Below are 21,722 nucleotides of genomic sequence, written 5' to 3'. Positions count from 1 at the left end.
ACAAAACACATTACGGTTTTAACATATTTAACATAGTGGTTACCACAAAACACATTACGGTTTTAACATATTTAACATAGTGGTTACCACAAAACACATTACGGTTTTAACATATTTAACATAGTGGTTACCACAAAACACATTACAGTTTTAACATATTTAACATAGTGGTTACCACAAAACACAATAAAATATCAAAAACTTCTTCCCCAATATACTCAAAATTCGATACCATACAATCTTCAAATCAAAATATTTTAATACATCATGAATACATGGTGAAGATGAGCCGATTGATTTGAAATGTACTGATTAAAAATAGTATTTTATCAAATGGTGAGTTTATTCAAAATGGCTTCAATTTTCCATAATTGTGCTGGAACTATCAGAGGGTAAGGGATTCTGATAAAGTATTTCCAAGGTTCGACTTTGTATTCACACAATGACGCCAACCCATAAGAATCCAAAACATGACAGTGAAATCAAGGATAATATATGACGGTATTAGGAATGGAGATAACATATGACATGACGTCATATAAAACAAAGTTAATGATGTCCTGAATAACATGCATAATGCATAACCTCAGCCGCCTTCATCTCTATCAACTTAAGTTTCGGCAGTGTACGCCGTCTTGTTTACTGATTGAGTATCCTTGATCTCTATGTCGGTATTTCTATCTACTTCATTGGAAGTCGATTTATGATCCTCTGAAATGCCAATGGAACCAGTGACGGAGTCAGATGCTCTAAAACATAGCACTTGTCATTGGTACATAACAGAATTGTTCCTGCCCGTTAAAATCATTATGAAAGACGATCTCCAACTTACTTCAGCTCACTATCAACCGAAGGATTTGAAATCACAAACATATCTTCTCTGCGTACAACCTCGCTGACGCCTTGTTCTAAAATTAAAATAAAATGTTGATAATAGTTTCAAAGCAGGAAGATGAATAATAAAGAAATTAGTATGAATCATGTTCCACAATGGAAATGTTCCCATACCAATTTACCTTCAGTTTCGGTGTTTTCAGAATCGCTGTTTTCAGAATCACTGTTTTCAGTATTCCTGGTTTCAGCATCATCTGTTTCTTTGTTTTTCTTCGTCATTATCGGTGAAGCCTGCACTACCTTAATCTCCGGTAACTGAACAGGCATAATTTTGGGTGCAGTTTCGTTGCCATCAACCGAAGAGAATGCTGCTTCAGACAAAACTTCAGTTGCAGGAACAGATGCAGTGATTTTCGATGTGACATCGTTGTCAGTAGAGTCATGCGTTTGCTTACGATTTCCTACATCCATTAAGCACTAGAGATCAGACATGATTAACATTTGACTACTATATGTTTTGAGATGAATAATCAGTATGACGTTTGTTGCCCACTGTAAGGTACGAAATGTCAAGACTGGTATTTTTCAAAAATGGTAAAGTTTTTAATTCTTAACTTAAAATATAAATGTAATATAGCGAATGGTTTGAGCCCGGAGTATCTCGTGAATGTAGATCGCCCAGGTTGGTGGAGTGCTTACATAAAAGACTGTTGGTGTTGACTGACGTTTCTACAACCTTAACGGTAGTCATCTTCAAAGTGATGATCAGAACTCCACTAGCCTGGAAGATCTACGTCTAAAAACATGATGATGAAAATGCAAACAAGCGCCACCTTTCAAGACTCTTTCCGAAAATCTCTTGCTTGAGACACGATTAAATGGTTGTACATTCGTAGTTACTTGTTCTTTCATGATTTCACATTCAGTTTTACCCCTGAAAAAAGAATATACTCTGCACTGTGGACTTGTACATGTGACATAATACGTAATACATACATAACATTTACAGTGTACAGATGTATAAATACCTGTAACTAAATCTCGATCCAAACTTCATTAGGGACTTTTTATCATCATTAACATTTATGTTTTCCAATCTAAATGAAGAAAACCGGTAAAAATATTTTGCCTCTACAAATTTATCTCTATTTGCCTCAACAACAATGTTAAATTCACCTGAAGAAAGTATGGTGTTCAACACAAATTTTCCAAAGACGTTTCGCCGCCACGCGACTAGCTAGTTTGAAACCAACGCTTGTTTTACAAAAGTCATCGTCCTAGATATTCCAGATTTCATGAGTTACGAACATTCGTTGATTTTTCAGTTGACTCAACTAGAAAGATTTGCGTACCAACCTCATCAACAGGTTTAATCTTGATGTAAAATTTTCTCGTTTTAAAACCAATACTGAGAATCTGTGGCCTACAATAAAACAGAAAGATTTCGTCTTTTATAATAAGTCTCACACAAGAAAGAAAGGTATATATTAAAAGTCTATACAAAGTGTATAACAATGTGCCCTCCCGGCTATCACCATAGTAAAATGGTGACTCCTGCCTATATGTACATAAATGTCTATAAATGTCATAAATTTCTATATGTACATAAAAATACAATGTGAAGTCTGATACGTACAACTCACCAAACAAAAGTAGACATAAGCTGATTTTCACGGTAAACAGTTAGACCAACATTAGAAACACCGATATAAACTTTCTCACTGTTTACATCAAGAGCAAGATGACGATGAACACCGTACATTGGTAATTTACGAATATTATCAAGAAAGTTCAACTCTGCTTGCTCTGGATTCATTCCTCTACATAAGTGTTAACGAAATTATTAACTGGTAATGATGACAATTATGCTTAACGACATGGAGAGAGATGACAATCTTTGGTGTAGTTGGTGATGATAGTTATGCTTAAAGACATGGAGAGAGATGACAATCTTTGGTGTAGTTGGTGATGATAGTTATGTTTAAAGACATGGAAAGAAATGACAATCTTTGGTTTATTTGGTAATGATTAGAGTCAAGCTTGAAGACATGAGGAGAGATGAAAATTTCCATGCATCAACTGGAGACAGAGAAATGAACACAGTACTTAATTTTATAAAACTAGTACTAAAACTGACTTGTGACTTTGATGATAATCTCGTATTTTCTTCTTCAACTCTACAGACTGAAACGAAATATATTTAACTAAATTCAGTATTTAATATGGCATTCTTTTTCTTCCGTGGGGTACTGAGATCATACACATCCAGTGTAGCCATACATGAATAATTTTACTATCAAAGATGCGTTGATCTGTGCTAAATGCTTTCCCCTGTTCCCAAATGTTGCAATTATCAAATCAGATTGTGGCTGCCTAAACTCACCAGAACTTGGTAATAAAAATTAACAAGTCTGGTCACACTGTACACATCGTCATTTTAGCCATTTCAAATTATTTTTTTAAACGTTTCCATAAAATGTCGCGAGAATCACGGAGTTATCACTACACGCAAATATCCAACTATGCACATGGTTTTTAATACTAAACCTCCCCAAGATTTGGGCTTTTCTTTACAATTGCATTGTTCCAGTGTGCGAATTAGTTCAGAAAAAACGATGTGCAATTTTTTTGACAAAAGTGTTTCTTTAGAGGCATAATCAAATCGATATTACGTTAATTATTATATAGCGCTAATTGCTAAATTAATATTTTTAAACGTGAACAAATTCATATGATTTACGACAGTGTTTTTCGTTAAAACCGCTGATTTTTGCACATCGTTTGAAAAAGTGATGTGCAATTGTTTTCATTTTAGCTAAAACGATGTGCAAATTGCACAAAGCACACCGTTAATTCGCACACTGCATTGTTCAAAATATTACAATACACAAAAACAACATTTCAAAGAGCTTCACTTCTATTGCAATGACTGAAAAGTACACTATAAAAGAATATGCATGACAATTGCTTCTCGTTACCTGATTTGGGCAAATTTCGAAGTCATCCAGATATCTTTCAGTAATGTCTGGTGAATCAGCGTCACCAAATTCTGCTACAGTTGAAAAATGATTTGAACCAGCAGTATTGTTACAATAAGTAGTCCAAGTGCACTTACTATAAACATGTAGGTTACAAGAGTATTACCAATACCTTGTGCAATAAATGATCCTAGTAACGCAGCAATTGGCATGGAGCACTCCAGCCTAAATAAGTAATTAAGAAGAATTAAATGATTTAAAAAAATTTCTTTAAAACAATGAAACTCACCTTCCGTTGAGAAGTGACTCTCGCAACTGAAGGACAAACTGATAACTACAATAAATTATGCACATGAGTAATAGCATCATATTTTGGGAACAGCATGATATTTTTATTTGTAAATGGTGTCTTTGGGATAATATTTGATTGAAATACAGCTTTGAACTTCTTGACAACAAAACTCCTCAAAACAGTCTGGCAGTCAAAAGCTTTTCTTTCAATAATAAGCGAATCAGATGGCATTGATGAAGTACAATTATGAAGGGCAAAGTGGTTTCAATGCTAACATATACTAAAGTCAAGCAGTAACATTATTCATAATTTACGATTTACAATACATTGTAAATTACCGTGTCAGATCACTTTTGATGTTTGTGGGATTAAAAGGGAAAAATTTGACAGCAAAATGAAGATAACAGTTTAAATTATCATTAGCGTCTAAAAAATAACACAAACTATTGTTAGGATGAATTGTAAATAAATTTAAACAAGATAATTAACAGCATAATTAAAAGGTTTTTATAGTATTTACAAATAAACACACTAGTGTGCATAATTGGAATGAAAATCTTTCATTGCATGCTTGTATATTAAACATACAGCATTGTATCGCATATTGACATGAAAGTAGCAATCAGCAACTTTTGAATCATAATTACGGTAATTGTATATACATGCTTTAGTTAAATATTGGACACTTTTTATTCATACTAAACAACATTATAATTGAACCTAGCTAAACTGATAATTTATATATTTACAGTGAAATAAGTATTTTACAACCCTACTTAGTTTCTTTGAAACTAATTTAGGAGGTAATGCTCTTTATAAGGTACCACATACAATAAATATTTATGAAGTGAATACATTATGCAATTGGATGCTAACCATCTTAAGAGACAGTGATTATGTTAAAGTTCTAGTGTTCAAATATTATTATATTACCTTTAGCAATCTGAGACTTTAGAGTTCGTTCATTGTCAATCCATTCAAACTGAAATCATACAAAAAAAGAGCAATGAACTATACACGACTTTAAAGGATTTCAAAACTTAGTAACATATACCTCTCCATCTTTCTTGTTCACAGACCGAAGTCCAAAATACTCCACCTCATCCACTAAACCAACTTCCTTACAAGCACTTTTAAAAATATCTTTGCCTAAAGTTTGCTTCTAAAACAATAATAAAATTTGTCATTTATGTAAAAATATATAAACTGCACAAGACGTTTTTGATTTGGATATTTATTTCCGAAAGATTTTTATATAGCAACAAAGAAAACGCAATGTCCTGTTTGATCGTTCAAGTAACGAGGGCAATAAAATATTAATTTCTTTTTGCCTCATTAAATATTCCCATGATTGTTATTCTCAATGAAAGTTTGTGGTTAAAATGTGCTAATAATAATATTTCTGCACATATATTTTCCACACCTAAGATATTGAAAACAACTATGACCATTTAAAATACATCTGTTTTTCAATGTTTCACATTAAAAAGCAAACCAAAGATGATTCTATATCAACATTAAAGAAGAAATTCGTCACACTACAGTATAAATTGCAGTGACCTTCGTAGTAAAAAAAGAAGCAAAGCTTTGATAGGCAATAAACAGGGAGAATGTTTAACTCAAACAATTCAGTTTCGAATATATTTTTGTTCAAGCAGTCGTTTGGAAAATTAACAATAGCCTAAGACTAAAGAACAACAGATATAAAGTAGCAAAGCTAAAGTACATCTCTCATTTCAAATTTTCTTCAAGCAATGCTGACTACAAATGCAAACGCCAAAAATATTAATCATATACATATCTTTAATTATTTAACAAGAAACGATTGACCCGTTTCAAGTCTTCTTTTTTTATGCAATGCAAACGCTTACTTACTCGCAAATTCTGCACTTGAAATTGCCCTCCATCAAGAAGTATGACAACGATATTCATACTGATATATTGAAAGAAATTTGCAGCAGATAATAACGAAGGATTAAAACTCTTGTTTGTAAAACACTTCTTCAAACTGGCGACATTATCACACAAACTTTTACAAACCAAAACACGAACTCAGTCCCCAGGAAAAGACGCACAATCTGCACTTCTTCGTGTGATCCAATTTTTTCAATATCTTAGTCATTGTTTGAGTTTCTATCATATATTTATGCAATTATATAAACTCTAATAAAAATAATATGTACGAGCTAAATATTATTTACGAACAATATTTCACATTTCAGGTGGTATTATGATAAACTTTAGTCTTTTTCCACCAATCATCAAGACCAAATACATCAATAGCTTCGTAGAACATTTGCCACCATAATGAGATGGTATCCTCACGTCTAGAAATAAGAGACAAGCTCAATGCTTTACTTACGTTGAAGTGAAGTGGATGAAACAGAATAAATTTTACAGCCAATCCAAAGATAACAAATACGTATTTGTTAATCTAGTAAATGCTTTTTACAAGTGTCCACAAGTGGCTTAAAGGCAGAGTCAATTTTTTTAAAGACGTGCCTTGCGTATTGTGTTGAAATTCACAAAACAGCACGCAGTAATACTTACACAGTATTTTAAATTGACATGGGATTATTTTTAATTTGTCCTTATATTGCAAAATATTTAAGTTCAAAATACGCAATCTTTTGGCGTGTGAATTATTTTTGAAAAAATGCTGACATATTTGAGCAAATAGTGCCATGGCAAATACAGTCCCATTAGTTTTTCTTGTAATTTGGAAGTAACGTGCAGTCGAAGAAGTGCTTCATTCTGTTGATAACAAATACTTGAAGCGAACGCAAACATCGAGGTGGATGGACACAAAGTCATGACAATGAATCTAAACACCAGTCTACTTTATTTCGTGTCCGTGTATTTACCAGGATAACCAAATGTACGCATTCATATCATTTTTTCTACTTATTATGAGTAATTCAGCTTTGAAATCCAGAGAAATTTGCCATCTATATCACGAGAACACTGACATTTTTCATTAAAGTGAATTCGGGAAAAAATATTGATAATTTACTCACTTTAAAAGGGGTCCTGAAAACATCGCCGCTTCTTTTCTTGATGGTCGCTTCTTAACTTCCCACGGCTTGCGTATTACACCAAATCCAGCAAAATGATACGCTGTACAAACAAAAAGTCGTCCATCACAACTATTAATAATAAATGATTACGTCATTTTGACAAACCTTTCATTGGATAGTATAAGCTTTCATCGACTTTGTAGGATCGAACAAGAGGACTCCAAATGCCCTTCAAAGGATAGAAAGAAAGTCGCCAAACATTGTAGGCATAAGGTAGCGGATTCCATCGTCCTAGGAAGAAATTCTTATTTCAGAATGTATCTGCGAAAAAATTCAAACATCAGCTGATTCAAGCGACTCTTTGCATTTAAGCATTTAAGCGACTCTTTGCATCGGCAGCAAAAACTGAATTTTATATTCACGTTGTTTCGAAGGCAACGTTTTGTAAGAAAGCAACTTTTTATGCACGAACCACAAAGCAACAAATAGCAACAAAAGAACACGGCCCGTTTGCCCAGTAAAAATGTTAACGTCGTTTCTAAGCAACATCAAAACAAGTCATGTACGTGTTTGATTTGTTGGTCTAGTTAACGGTATCTGATACAGACATACGCACCATAAAATTGAAAGGAAAGTTGTTGACGATGTAGTATTAAATATGTTTTATTTAAACTATGTTCATCAATCCTCTTTATTTCATGTATTTACCATGCTCCCTCATGTACGCATCGCGTGCCAACCTTTTTACCTTGAAAAGCAAAATAATACCACAACACTCTCTGATCGTGAGGACACCCGATGGCATCAGTCATCTCCTGGAAACATTGAACCGATAGATTTGCATTGGTGGATAAAAAGGTACAAAGGTGGATAAAACAGCACAGACTTAGGTCATGCTAGCGTGTACCTTCCACGTTTTGATGATTTCTTTGTACACTTTCTTTGATGGTCTATTTGTATGAAAAGAACACAAGCGTTGTTGTTAATGATACAAATTTGTCGTTACAAACTTGTTCATATAATGCAATACCTGAAAACAAGAATTCCTGCATTGAAACAAGTATCGAAAATTCCCTGGATAAAACAGATTTCAACGGTTAGAAAATTTCATAATCTTCATGAAACACGTGTTTCGTAACCGTACAGGTTGTCGATGATACACTGCCGAAAACTCCGATGGGATGTCAAAGAGCTGTAAAATAAATATCGACAAAAAAGTTCGATTAAAAAAAAGAAAAATAAAACGTCATGCTTCGTTTTACATACTTCATCAATGCTCACTAGAGGTAAAAAATCTGTGTCCACATAAATAATCTATAAAAATAAAAAATAAAGACTGTTTGAACTTTACTTGTGTTTATTCGATTGAATTGTCTATCTGATATCTGCTCAATATTATTTAAGTCGAGCAAAATATTGTTTCATGTAAAATTTAATGGCTGCGACTACCTACTTAATCTATAAGAGAATAATCATATAGGGGGTGGGGTGGTGTTGAGGGGGTGAGAATAGAAAATACTCTTTTATGTAATGGTCAGCTTCATATTGACATGAGAAGTGAGAAGCGACCCTTACTACAAAAGCTTTCAAAATCTTTAAATTCTTTGCTACCAGAAGATTAAAACAAACATGAAACGATATGGAATCACCTTTTCATATTGCTCCATTTTCCAGGCGTGAAAGCGAGTATGTGTACCAGGTATACCTATTATTCACACAATATAATTTAAGCCTTTTTTTTTACTAAAACCAACCGCAGAAATTAAATTTAAGGATAGTAATCAACCTGTGTTTTTTGGAGGAATTCCTCTCATTTGATCCATCCAGTTACAATCGAGACCTTGAACATCGACAATGTTATAACCAACCTGCATAACACATGGTGTTTGTCAATCATTTTATAACCGTGGCTACAGTTTTTTTCTGAGAAAGTCGAACAGACCTTCGCCAGAACATTCCGGGTTTTCCTTGAGAGATCTTTTGTCACAAGTGCTGTAAGCTTTCTATCAACAAAAAAAAACAAGATCATTTTTGTACGTTTACCGTTTGGATTACATGGAATAAATCTAGTGACGTAACCATAATGCAAAAATACACAAATTGTTGATTTTGAATAAACCTTGAACATACTTTATGTGTACATTGGTCAATACTTACCTAAACACAACTTTGCCTGTTTAGACCTTTTCCTATGGTTAAACTTTTCATTTTTGGTTTGTACGAAATAACTAGAGACTCGTTGGCCATTTAAGAAAGATAAATTCCCATTTAATAAAAAAATATAATATTTTCCAATCTTCAATGTCGGGAAATCAGCCCCAATTGATTGATTTGTTTATTAATTACAGATACTACCGTTAACCACGAATTCAAAACAATATTTAAAAGTATGTTAATCAATCAGTGAACTTCGAAAAAAAAATGAAATCATGACTGCGGTTTACGCGGCCTGATGTGGTCACTAACGTGAATTTTTGTATAAAATTTCTGCCAAGATCAAATAAGTATTCTCGTTCAAACCTTTGACATGAAAATCTCCGTAATATATAGCCAAGTGTAACAGCACCAGTAGCCAGATCGTCGTTGTTCTACAAAGAGAAATACCAGTGGGAAGCTATATTGCAAAGAATATCACAAAAGACAATTCTCACTAACCAACGTGATCAGCCAAGTGACATTATTTCTGCTGGGAACGTCCTAAGTAAAAGATTTTACGACGATCATTCAAGAGTTGTCCTACAAAATATAAAAATTATATTCTCAAACACACCTGGCACCACTGAGACATGTACTTCTTTTGAAAAACGTGCAAATTCCAAAGGGTCTAGGAAAGAAAAAGTACGTAAGATTTTAACGTATTTCCTTCTAAGCAACATTAAATCTCGACATGAAGTTTGAAAGAAGTTTAATTTTATAAAATATTTGAAGCGTAGGGAGGGATACTTTACATGAGCTTCTTGCAACATAATGTCGTAATAATGTTGATTATCTTGCTTCAATAGAAACAAGATGATTTTCATGTACGCGATGCCATAGTTAAACACTTCAAAAACACGTAAATAACGAAGAACGACGAAGAGGAAAATGACGAAAACGAAGTAGAAAAACACACGTTTATAGGAATAAGTTTTGCTCGGTAACCATCTAAGAAAGAGAGAATGATGATAAATTGATTAATTCGACGAATAGTTATTAATGTAAACTCCTAAATAGAAGAACACAAAAAATACTACACCTATCAAGTCTTTTTTGTAGTCCATGTCGTATTGATGGCTGTAATGTCAGCATAACTAGACGATTACAATGAACTTTTGGTTAAATCTAAATGATGGCTTATAAAAATAGTGGCAACTTAGCATTATCGACATTAAATGTTAAGCGAGAACATGTGGTTAACCATCATAACCACGGCAGCTGGCACATTAAAAATGATGGATTTAATTTACGAAGACTTTCTGTCTCATATGGAATTCTATGAAAATGCCACATGAGCAGCCTGACGGAAGTCCGCCGACATTGAAATGGAGCAATATATACACGTCACAAATATGATACAACACGTTCAAACAATTTTCCGACTTAGGCAAAAACGCATGACTATTGTTACAAAAACAATAATAAAAGCAACGTTGTTCAAATTATTGTGGATAAATTGAACATACTAACTACAAAACAATTTAGATCGTGGCAAAGCTTGTATCATATTCCAAGTGAAGTTGATTTTGCTTCACAAGATATCTCCTTGTGTATGCTTGTTTAGACATTCCATTGATCTTATTGTACAGCTGCTTACAATAAATATTCACAAGATGATCTTGAGTATAAACTGATGGCATATCTTTTGTTTTTGTATTCATCGATTGCGGATGAAGTAAAAGCAATAGTCGGCTATTGTTATAAGCCAATAACTTGAATACCTCTTTAACATTCCGGCGATCAACCGTCCAAATTCTTTCTTGTTTTGTTCGGTGCACCAAGTGTAAAGTATCTAAAACAATAGCTCAGAACAAATGATCATGGAGGAGTGAGGAGGAGCACTCGAGTCGACAAAAAAACACGAACTAACACAAAACACGCAAACAGCTTGAGATTACCGTCATTTGTAAGCGGATACCTAATATAAACAAAATGAAGGTTTAATATTAAATAACACAAATTATCGTTTAAATAACAGAGAACGACATGGGAAACTCAGAAATTAAAACATTTTTGTAGTTCTGTTTAAACTATTACTTTTAATACTATAGAAGTCAATAAGTCTTTGAGAAACTATATATAGCAGGGCAATAATCTGTGTATTGAATGGCAGCAATATAATCTCGTGGAAAAAAGTTTCATTGTCATTTATGGTATGCGAATTTAATTGTCATATCGAGGAAACTTCATTTAAGCTGCCAGGCACAATTCTTAAGTGACGTAATGTCATCACAACTTGACACAACAACATAACACTTGCGTTCTGTGTATTCAATCGTAGACTACTCAGCTGATCTCCATGGCATCTGAACTGCTCGCTCCAGAATCTTTTTTTATCATTTCCAACATAGCAGATGTCTCTGAGTTGGAACGAAGTTGTGATATAAACTCGTTCAAAAGAGGGCTCGTTTCTAGAGTGAACACGTGATCATATAGTAAAGTGATATTATTATATTGTTTCGAGCACGCCATATATTGGATTTCGTATATAAGAATATAATTCGGCAAAGGAAGAAACTTACTGCTGTCAGGAATGTTCAGTAAAGCTACAGTTGCTCTTAAAGCTGATCTTTTGAGTTCATCTTGTTTTTCAAACTCTTGTTTCACGGAGTTTGCTTTCACTTTGAGCTGTATTGTATTTCTCAACGGTTCAATAAGCGAGCTGAGATCTTGCGAAATGGAAACATTGAATGTTTATTAGCGAAATGGAAACATTGAATGTTTATTAGCGAAATGGAAACATTGAATGTTCATTAGCGAAATGTAAACATTGAATGTTCATTAGCGAAATGTAAACATTGAATGTTTATTAGCGAAATGGAAACATTGAATGTTTATTAGCGAAATGGAAACATTGAATATTTATTAGCGAAATGGAAACATTGAATGTTTATTAAATGTTTGTGAGTGTTGTTGTGTGATTTTAACCAAAGCCACAAGGGTGCGATGTGTGCATACCTCTAGCTATGGTTAGAATCATATAACAACATCCACAAACAAGACACCAAAATCAAACCAAACTAGACTGACATCTTGTAAAAACTAGAGCACTCCACCCCTCCCCCCAATAAATTATTCTGGATCTATCCCTGAGAAGACTTACGTTGCAACACCGCATTTGGACATAGCTTGGCAAGTCGAACCAGCATTAAATAGGTCAACATCTAAAATCAATTGAATAAATTTTGAATTCAATGCGACATGGCGAATACTCGCAAAATATAACGAAAATACAAACCTTGATGTCATAATGGTCTTTCAAACCATCTTCAACATGAGTTAGGAATTCAAATATATCAATTTTATCAAGACAGGTTTCAAGTAATGTGTACATACACTCGAATGCAGCCTGTAAAAATGTCAAGAAAAGAATGAGTTGAAAATACTAAGATAGCGCTAATGCGACTTCACAGTCCCATCTATCGTTGGTTTTCTAAATCGCACACCCGCAATTAGGATGCGGAGGACACAAGTTGACATTGAAAACCTGTTTGAAAGCCTTTTTGCAAAAATACTTTCCAAAACTAAATTATGAAGTGTAAATCAATAATGCGCTTGTTTTTGATGCACTTGAAAATACTAAATAGTTAATGCAGAAAAAAGCATTAGCCTAACGTCTTTGAGCCTTAACGTATACAAAGTATGACAAACAAGGACCTTTCTTATATCGAGGCCATCATCAACCGTGTGTCTGAAAGGTCCCATCTCAACTTCACGAACAAGTTCTTTCTTTAGAAGCAAAATATAGACAGTATATTAACAAAGTTTAATAGATAAGCATCTAAGAATGTAAAAAAAAGCCGTTCTTACTCTGACTTTTGTTTCACTATAAAGTTGAGGAAGTATGGCCTCTAGAAGATCTCGGATCAAAGAAGGTTTATTATGGGCAGCAGAATTGAATGTAACCAAGGCAACGCGACGCACATTCTTAAAAATGAGCAATGTATCAAGCAACGTATCTTTTAACAATGTAGTCAAATTGGTAAAGGTTGTCGTTTGCAACATGGATGTGTAACTCTACCATATTGACCAGTAAAGGTCATTTGAAATGTTGCAATCAATAACAGAAAAGCTCATACCATCCAGAAATGAAAACTAGAAAAGTTTATGATGTACTATACTTACCAAGTCTTCGTCCTGCACAGTTTTTAAAAAATCTCCAATACAAATTTTCAATAACGGATCGATTGGCTGTGGCTGAAACACGAAGTACAAAATTAACTATGATCACAAGTAAAAAAAAAATTAAAAGTATGAGTAAACAATAATTCTCATAACACAATGCCAGATTTACTTGATCAGAAATTGTAAATTTGATGGCAGTAACTACGGTACTCCTGGATTGCGGCGACGACGATGAAAGGTAAGACTATACAATAAAAGAAGATTTTGAAAAACTCCATTATACGCTTAAGTTACAAAAAGAAAGTTACCCGAAGTTGATCAAGCAGCGTTGCAGGATCTATTAAGGTTAGTTTCCCAAGGCATTCGGCGACGACATTTCTTGTCCCTTCTTCCTTACTCTCACAATGATTAAATAATACAGTCCTAAAGAGAACGAGGACTTCAATACATGAAATATTTAGGTAAGAGATCTTCAAAGAGTCGCGAAGTGATGTTAAAAAGATTGGGAAGAGACTTTGAGATGATCATGAAGAGATCTTGAAATGAAAGTGAAGTGATCTAGAGCTGATTTTAAAAACTTCCTGAAATGATCGTGATGATATCATGATCATAAAAAAACTTTGAGATGAATGTAGTTGACGTTATAAGAAACTTTTCCACGAGTCCTAGTTTAATAAGTAATAACTTCTGTTTTTTGACTTACAATTTACGCAAACCTTAAACATATTTTATACATTTTCCATCCATTCAATTCATAACTTTCACAATACAACTCTCTCATTTACTTTTGCTTAGTGAATCATTAGCTGAGCAGGCATTGCCACTCATAAGATAGTGCAAAGTTTCTACGAAATATCGTAATAAAAAAGATAAAGAATAATGACTAAACATACATTAACAAAGTCCTTACCAAATTGTATTAATATATGGTTTTAGTGCTTTAACATGTTTCGAAGTCATTGATTGACAACTGATCACCTAAACAACATTCACAATAACTAATATTAATCTTGAATGCAACGTATTTCAAAATAAATGAAACACAACAAAAGGGTGTAAGAACTCCCCACGTCAGCCATTACTTTAGTCAGTTGTAGGGAGGTCAACAACTAAAATGACATGACGCATATTTCTTAAGTCTAAATATTCTCGGGTTTCCATTAGAACGAGCCTGAATCAAATGGCGGGAACAACTGCAACCAATATACAGGAGGGAAATAACCATCAGACATGAATGGCACTTCTGTATAATCATTATACTGTGAAAATAGTGATGCAGACCTCTTTTAAAGAATGAAGTAAAAGATACTGCTTTTTCGGTGAAGCCTCGATCTCGTTGAGTAAGAAAGGCATGTACTTGTCAAGTTTTCCCGATGCAATACTTCCTACAAAACAAAGGTAACAAATTAAAAAAAATTAGACACGTGGCTGAACGAGTGAGTAAACTGCTATACATACCAAGCGCAAATGCAGCAGCAGATTTCACTTCATTAGATGGAGACATGAAACAATTGAGAATTGAGCATTCCAGATCTGTTTGCTCGCTCAGATCTCTGATAAATACAAGGTTATCAAAGATGATCATTGTGAATTATTATCAAAAGACATGCAACGATATCCCTTATTTAGCTACTTACACATGTTTTCCAACCTCTCCAAGAGCCAATAAGGAAAATATTCGAACTGAATTTGCTGGTTTCGTGGACTTAAATAAAAAAATTATCGTAAAGCAAAGATAAAGAAATTTACAGGATTCAATAAAAGATCGTTACATTGATATCTTTAACGAAGCGACCAATGAGAAAATGGCCTTCACTGATACAGGCGACAATCAGAGCTGAAACACATTTCGCGATGGAATGAAGAGCCTAAATATTAATAACACAAAGTAGGTTATAGCCTGTTCATACAGTGACGAATTTCATTATCATACCTGTTTATGCACTGTAGCATCAGGATTCTCGTTATAGATTGGTGTCACCATCATCTATAGAAATAACAAAGAATAGATGAATTTCGGCATCGATAAGAACGTTTGTGATCGTCATAAAGTTCATAGTTCAGTTATGTACGTAGTTCAGTTCTCACAACCGTTCTATTCCATGTAAAAGATCAAACAGTATAACGATAATGATTACAAGTACGCGAATCACTAACCTGAAAAAGATCATTAAACCCAACACGAAAAACTCTCGATTGGACGATTTCCGCGAGTAAATTTAACATTGCAGTAAGAGCACCCCCTAAAGACGATATGTATAGATGTTGAATAATTAATTCAGCAGCAAGTATAATATGCAAAAAACCATCAACGTCCCCGTTTCAAAAGGAGAAAACGCAACGAAATACCTTGTAAGAGCGGAGAGCGAACAAGATTCACAACGCTGGGTACAATACGGTCATGAACCTATACATGATAAACATAAAGAGTTTCGTTCGAAGAAATAAAAAAACCCAGCATAAACGGTTCCCTTGTGATTTCCACGTCGAAAATTACATTAAAAAGACAATGAAAAAGATAAGAACAAGAAAAGTACAACGGACCTGTACAAGATTCTGTCGATGAAGTTTAGCCACTGATGTCAAGAGTAAAAGCGCTCTCTATAAAAGAATGAATTGTTGTAAATTAATCAGGAATGACATGCAGTGCCTATTACGAGCAATGATACCTGAGAAATATGAAGATCGGTTTCGTTGATTAAAGGTGGAATTTCGGCAAGTACGCCATTGATATCAACAGAATCAATATTAAATCCTTTAAGAATATTAAAACTGGTAAAAATCAATAATAAAAGAAAATAGGTGCATAAATATTTTCGTACCATAGCTCGTTATGAGAACATCCAATGCATTGAGTGTCGTTAACTTTAAAGCACGATTGTTCTTTCTTAGGAACGATGCCAATACGGGCATGGTCTCAGGCTACATGTGAGAGATGAAATATAGTTACTACAACAAACACAACAGGAGGATTCAAGATACATACACATACATATGACTAACACTCACCAATATTATTGAAAGATCAATATTCAAAGGAGACCTATGAATTATAGCAGTTGATGATTACTAAATACATATAAAAAAATAATAAAATCACCATAAAATCAACTGCCTACCGAGAAATTAAGGTAAGCGCTTTAACGGCAGTAAGTCTGGTGATTTCATTACGCAATCGCTCTAGTAAAATGGGCAAACACGTGTGCAATTCTGACGAAAGTTCATCACCAAAACTGTGTAGTATCTGTCCCCTAAAAGAAAGAAAAACCACAGTTGCATAACTTTCATCGCGCGGCCAATTGCACATCAGATCTCCAGAAATATATTTTGACATGTGTGCATAATCAACAGTCTTAGAACAGTTTAATGGCACGGTAAAGTTAACATACATGCACGATATGGCTCTTTCTTTGACTTCCTGGTCAATGTCAGCAGCCTTCAGACGTTGCAAAGTACAAAAATATATTTCTTTAACATATGGTTTGTATTCAAAGCTTGTCTCGTCATTAAATGGTCTGATAACAACAACAAGTTCTTGGAGAACAAGCAATGCCTCAGACGTAATCTTGTAAAATGAATCGCCAACAGCATCAATGACAGGCTGCAATGAACAAGGATACATTTAAAGCCTCTTCACCGGAAAATCGTGTCCTCCCCCCCCCGAGGAAAAAATACTCACAGGAAGCAACACGGCGATATGTGGATGAAACACGGAGGGTGAGTGTTGAGATACGATAACACTTAAAAATGTCAGCGTGTCAATCTTCATGTTTGATGTCGAGTTTTTGTCCCTGAAACCAACAATAACGAACTAGTGGTAACATACGCTTTGTTAAAGTACCAACACATCCCACAAAGTATCTACTTGTACACTTATACATCGTACAAATAACCAAGCAACATAAACAAGAAGAAAAGTACTGCGGAACATAAACATCTCACACGGTAATGACGAGTTGGAAAGGTGTTGGTGAGCTTCTTGAACACAAAGTGGTACACTATCTAATTTTAAAAATCTGAAACGGTTTAAAATCTTTTTTGTAATATCAAACAGCTAAGCATATTGTAAATGAATAGCTCAGTACAGAAGTCAACAAACATCCATTAATGTACCCGGACTACTATCAATTTGAAAAAGTAATATACCCTAGTGAATACTGAATTCCAGGAACAATAGCAGAGATATGATTAGATAACGCTCCAGGTAATACGTTGACAAGCTCAGTGAGAAGGGCGAAACAGCCCTAAGAAAAAAGTAGTACGTAAGGTTAGTGAAGAGGGAAGATTTCAAGAAAGAGAGATGTGAATAAAATAAGACAGTAAAGTATGACTAAAAACTACAGACTGCAAAGAAAAGGAGAGAACAAAAGTTTAGGTAAAACAGGAATGAATCACACAGCGACACAAAGTAGGTAGCACTATAAAATGTTAGACAACACCTGTCTCGTTTTAAAACTTTTCTCTCGTAGCTGCCGATGAATTGCTTTAACTATCGCAGGAATCTGAGCCTGCAGGAGGGTAAGCGGTCTACAAAAAATAGCACGACAATTTCTCAGCAAGAAGGAAAACAACAAACGTTTATAGAGATCGCTACCTGTTTTCTTCCTCCATTGCATCAGAGTCATACGTCGTTGTAGTGATAGGTCTAGTCTGACGTAATAAAGCTCTGTAAGCATTGAATACATCACACTTTACACTGTCCTCTCTCTCTACAAAGTCAACGTTAAATGTCATTAACATGTGTATGTCACTCTCTCCTCCCCTCGTGACAGAGGAAAAATCTCCCTAGTATATTGGCTGTAGAATGTTTCCTATCGTTTAAATCATTAATCATAAACCGTAATAACATCACTACCACCCTTTCTTACCATGAAGATACATACATATCCTCGTGTATGCTGACAATAGAAAATTGGCTATCGTTCAAATTATCAATAAAAACTCTAAGCTATTTGAATTTCTACAATTTTCAAACGAGGACAAGTCTCGATATCAAAGACAATGCCCACCTTTGAAGCGTCCAATGAGAGCAGGAGAAATGGTTTTATAAAACTCGGCAAGAAGTTCTGGTCGGGATCCTAAGACAGCAGCTAGACATTTCGCTGAAGCACGACGTACCTAAACATTTCAAACAAGAACACGAAATTAGGGAAAGTGGAAATGAGTAAAACTATAGGAACATAACAATAATGAGACTAGCACCTTCCAACTCATATCATCATCGTCACTATATTCCTCATCATCAGAACTAGAAAGCATATAGATGAATAATTCATATATTTTACGGAGATTGTTGAACAAAATGATGACTCTGTAATCTTTCATTACCCATCATCATCTTCGATGTCATCTGTATCCATACTGTCTTCATCTTCATCGTCACTACCATAGTTGTAGTTAGGGTCAAAACATATAAACTCCAAGCATAATTCACTGATCTACATTCAAAAAACAATATTTTGTTGAGTCAAAAGAAATCTAAGTAAGCTGCAGTTCATTAAATATGTATTACCTTTGAAACGTGTGACGTCACTTCTTTAGGACAACGTGTAACAAACGATTCAAAAGCCTAATTAATGTTGAACACATATATGTGAATAAAGGCTTTATACAAACATGCAACAACACAAAAAATCAAAGCAAATTCGTGAGATTTCAGGCAAATGTCCGTCGAGACAATTAAATCTGCAAACTACATAACACAACTGTACATTGAGCTCTTTTACGCTTTCACAAATCAATTGAAAACACCTAACCTGAATACAATATTCTCGAAGCTCGTCATCACCATCAATCTTTGCATATTTCACAATCAATGGGATAATTTTTTCTAAATGTTCTCCAAACCTGTGTCCAGCTTGACGACTAAAACATCGTAATATAAAGTCAGATGCACAATGAGATAATTGCAATCAAATGTGACAATTGGAAAAACACCAACTCACCACAGGGAGCCCAAGCATTGAATATATGTTCTTGTTGTTGATGGTGATTCATTTTTGTTGAGTTGTTTCATCAATGAATCAATCAATTCAACAAATAAATTATTGTTTGCACTAGTGACAAGATATCCTAAAACAAAAATAAATTATTGTTTGCACTAGTGACAAGATATCCTAAAACTAAAATAAATTATTGTTTGTACTAGTGACAAGATATCCTAAAACAAAAATAAATCCTTTACTGACAACAATACACATATGCATAAAACTATTGATAAATATACAAGTAAATTGTCACCTAAAGCTATGATGGATCTTTTTCTAACCGCAAGTCTTGCACTCTTTAGTTGTGTGAATAACGACTGTTCAATGGACTGATGAAAAGACACCAGCAATCCTGGTAATGTGCAGAAAAATAAGGCACAACAAAAAATGTAATGATATTAAGGTGATCAATTACTTTCATCTTTACCTCCATATTTACTAAGCAAATCTCCAAGTATGTCCAATGCCTCCAACAGCACAGAAACATCTGAACTCTGAAACAAAGACAACAAACAAGCCTTTTGACTTATGAAACATGCACAATGTTTTTTGAGGGCTTCAAAACAAGTGCTAAAATGAGGAAAATATAGAAATTTTGTGTGGCTATGAAGTCTATGTATTTTGTTTAAGTAGAATTAAGATACAGTATCCATTAATTTTTAATCATTCTTAAATCTTAATGATTGGTTGCAAACTAGATGTGAATATGGGAGAATATATACAGTTCAAATGACAATACTGTTACTTTTGCCATGGTATCACAGGCAAGTACAGAAGGTTAATGACAAGAATAATTGACTTCGCTTCTATTAAAGTTTATGTATTTGGTGGAAAACATCCAACAATAACAAGTACATAATAATCAGGAATGGATTAAGGGCAGGGGTGTAGGAAGGGTGTTGATTTCCCTACAAAATACTAATGCATCAAACAATTTCGCAAAAGCAACTGTGACTTGTGTTTCTTGGAGCTCCCAAAAATCCCCTTGCAATCATTTTCTCTATGCCTTGTTGCAGTGGTTTCCATACTACCTGTGTGCATTAGTGTCTTGACTGGAACTTGGTAGGTGTCCAGTTGAGAATGATGTATGGAAAAACTGAGCCTGACACCAAAGTAAACATTGTATATTACCTTCAAAACTGATACAGTAAGTCTCCCAGTTATTCGCTTTGCTATATTTGAAGCAAGAGGTGACGACGATGCAGTAGGAAGTTCACAAATCACTGTTTTCAAGCCTGCAAACAAATAAAAATGAAACCAAGAAACCAGACATATGCACTTGAAGGCACAAAGGTAACAGTAGCTGAAACAATCTTCTAAACATTACCAATGCTAGATATATCTCTGAGTTGTTCATTTGTTGACATCATATTTGAACACAATTTATCAACAATAGTTTCAACATGATATTCTTTAATTTTACCAACAAGTGGGCCAAGACTGGTGGAAATTATATGGTTAAATGTTAGTTCATTGTTGACAAAAACACCAGCAGTTATCAAACATCATATAAACATACCATTTAACCGTAAGATTTTGAACTTCTCCATTTTTATCTTCCAATAGTTTCAATAACATGTTTACCACCTTTTAAAGAACTCTCATCACTGAGGGCATTGATAATAATCAAGAAGGCATTTCAACATACAGTATATAATACCTTGCGCTCGCTGTCATCATCAAGTTTGATTGAATCTTTTTGCAGTTCAGCCATCAAATCATTAATGGCCATAAAACGAAAATCTTTGTCATTAGACGTCATCTTGTAAAGAAACACATCAACCTCAATAATTACAGTTGCAGGCATGCAGCTATGTAGGACAAATTGTCAAAATGCTAAACAATGAATTGTTTTGATTTTCATTTGCTGGTTGGTGTTTTAACTGTACTGAAAAGCAGAATAAAATACTGAAGGTACAATCATAGCATAGACAAAAAAAATGGCAATACTTTCATAGTTGTTAAAACATTGAAAAATTGTATTATTGTTATAATGTCAAAATGTACACTCATTTTTACTGTTTAAACATTTTAACAATTGGGACTGCCTATACCTTGTCCAACAAAGACGAAATATGGTAGGGAGATGCTGCCATTTCGCTTTCCAAAGGATTTTCTTTTTAACAAGTTTGCAAGGTGACAGTCAAAAATCCAACAGACGATAAGAATGATAAGATGACTGCATTGGATGACTGCAACACGACTGGGCGCACATGTGTAGACTGGGTCAAAGTAAAACACAAATGTTTGCCACTGCCGCAACGGAGCTACGATGTTAGTGGATCTTAGCAAG

At 34.2% G+C, this 21,722-nt stretch overlaps 3 protein-coding genes across 5 annotated transcripts; all 3 read right to left on the bottom strand.

Moving 5' to 3' along the window:
• Window positions 1-241: 241 nt before the first annotated feature.
• Window positions 242-6,141, bottom strand: LOC124451332 (band 4.1-like protein 3). The gene is made up of 16 exons (XM_047001950.1): window positions 5,980-6,141; window positions 5,159-5,266; window positions 5,038-5,086; window positions 4,443-4,530; window positions 4,102-4,146; window positions 3,985-4,037; window positions 3,813-3,886; window positions 2,972-3,018; window positions 2,478-2,654; window positions 2,191-2,257; window positions 2,011-2,111; window positions 1,863-1,931; window positions 1,668-1,768; window positions 1,017-1,295; window positions 833-908; window positions 242-749 (listed from the first exon to the last, which is right to left on the bottom strand). Exons 1-16 carry the CDS (start codon window positions 6,034-6,036, stop codon window positions 611-613), a joined length of 1,530 nt encoding a protein of 509 aa, XP_046857906.1. The 5' UTR covers window positions 6,037-6,141; the 3' UTR covers window positions 242-610.
• Window positions 6,142-6,228: 87 nt separating this feature from the next.
• LOC124451342 (glycogenin-1-like) lies at window positions 6,229-11,294 on the bottom strand. Of its 3 annotated transcripts, XM_047001956.1 has the most exons (17): window positions 11,039-11,236; window positions 10,357-10,411; window positions 10,070-10,265; window positions 9,892-9,945; window positions 9,777-9,818; window positions 9,642-9,709; window positions 9,064-9,124; window positions 8,908-8,989; window positions 8,771-8,826; window positions 8,388-8,435; window positions 8,266-8,313; window positions 8,152-8,195; window positions 8,029-8,071; window positions 7,870-7,936; window positions 7,287-7,412; window positions 7,122-7,221; window positions 6,229-6,431 (listed from the first exon to the last, which is right to left on the bottom strand). In XM_047001956.1, the coding sequence occupies exons 2-17, from the start codon at window positions 10,407-10,409 to the stop codon at window positions 6,323-6,325; spliced, it is 1,197 nt and encodes a 398-aa protein (XP_046857912.1). In that variant the 5' UTR covers window positions 10,410-10,411; window positions 11,039-11,236; the 3' UTR covers window positions 6,229-6,322. The 3 variants fall into 3 exon arrangements, with proteins under 3 accessions (XP_046857912.1, XP_046857927.1, XP_046857919.1); XM_047001971.1 differs by lacking the exon at window positions 10,357-10,411 and having other exon boundaries at window positions 11,039-11,294; XM_047001963.1 differs by lacking the exon at window positions 11,039-11,236 and having other exon boundaries at window positions 10,357-10,429.
• Window positions 11,295-11,333: 39 nt separating this feature from the next.
• On the bottom strand, window positions 11,334-21,633 carry LOC124451323 (cullin-associated NEDD8-dissociated protein 1-like). The gene is made up of 40 exons (XM_047001940.1): window positions 21,484-21,633; window positions 21,090-21,191; window positions 20,949-21,016; window positions 20,757-20,869; window positions 20,561-20,664; window positions 19,857-19,923; window positions 19,683-19,781; window positions 19,388-19,514; window positions 19,199-19,307; window positions 18,955-19,011; window positions 18,771-18,880; window positions 18,645-18,690; window positions 18,452-18,560; window positions 18,037-18,151; window positions 17,882-17,969; window positions 17,589-17,686; window positions 17,122-17,233; window positions 16,832-17,043; window positions 16,562-16,693; window positions 16,452-16,485; window positions 16,265-16,364; window positions 16,112-16,197; window positions 15,987-16,043; window positions 15,792-15,849; window positions 15,600-15,685; window positions 15,376-15,429; window positions 15,215-15,310; window positions 15,080-15,147; window positions 14,901-14,995; window positions 14,724-14,827; window positions 14,353-14,420; window positions 13,751-13,865; window positions 13,612-13,686; window positions 13,443-13,514; window positions 13,128-13,244; window positions 12,975-13,046; window positions 12,556-12,666; window positions 12,421-12,481; window positions 11,840-11,986; window positions 11,334-11,728 (listed from the first exon to the last, which is right to left on the bottom strand). The coding sequence occupies exons 1-40, from the start codon at window positions 21,523-21,525 to the stop codon at window positions 11,604-11,606; spliced, it is 3,711 nt and encodes a 1,236-aa protein (XP_046857896.1). The 5' UTR covers window positions 21,526-21,633; the 3' UTR covers window positions 11,334-11,603.
• Window positions 21,634-21,722: the final 89 nt, after the last annotated feature.

Source organism: Xenia sp. Carnegie-2017, unplaced genomic scaffold (assembly GCF_021976095.1).
Source record: "Xenia sp. Carnegie-2017 unplaced genomic scaffold, XeniaSp_v1 HiC_scaffold_13, whole genome shotgun sequence".
Taxonomy (NCBI): domain Eukaryota; kingdom Metazoa; phylum Cnidaria; class Anthozoa; order Malacalcyonacea; family Xeniidae; genus Xenia; species Xenia sp. Carnegie-2017.
Note: the sequence above shows the minus strand (reverse complement) of the source record. Positions and strands in the feature narration are given on the sequence as shown.

Coding starts and splice junctions, on each gene's coding strand:
- LOC124451323 (XM_047001940.1), bottom strand. CDS start 21,525: ATGGCAGCATCTCCCTACCATATTTCGTCTTTGTTGGACAAG. Junction 20,870..20,948: donor CAAAATCTTACGGTTAAATG/GTATGTTTATAT, acceptor AATTTCCACCAG/TCTTGGCCCACTTGTTGGTA. Junction 13,866..14,352: donor CCATATATTAATACAATTTG/GTAAGGACTTTG, acceptor CGTTCTCTTTAG/GACTGTATTATTTAATCATT.
- LOC124451332 (XM_047001950.1), bottom strand. CDS start 6,036: ATGAATATCGTTGTCATACTTCTTGATGGAGGGCAATTTCAAGTGCAG. Junction 4,531..5,037: donor AAAGTCTCAGATTGCTAAAG/GTAATATAATAA, acceptor GTTATTTTTTAG/ACGCTAATGATAATTTAAAC. Junction 750..832: donor TCGGTTGATAGTGAGCTGAA/GTAAGTTGGAGA, acceptor GCTATGTTTTAG/AGCATCTGACTCCGTCACTG.
- LOC124451342 (XM_047001956.1), bottom strand. CDS start 10,409: ATGCTGACATTACAGCCATCAATACGACATGGACTACAAAAAAGACTT. Junction 8,436..8,770: donor AAATGGAGCAATATGAAAAG/GTGATTCCATAT, acceptor TTATTTTTATAG/ATTATTTATGTGGACACAGA. Junction 8,072..8,151: donor GCAGGAATTCTTGTTTTCAG/GTATTGCATTAT, acceptor TCATACAAATAG/ACCATCAAAGAAAGTGTACA.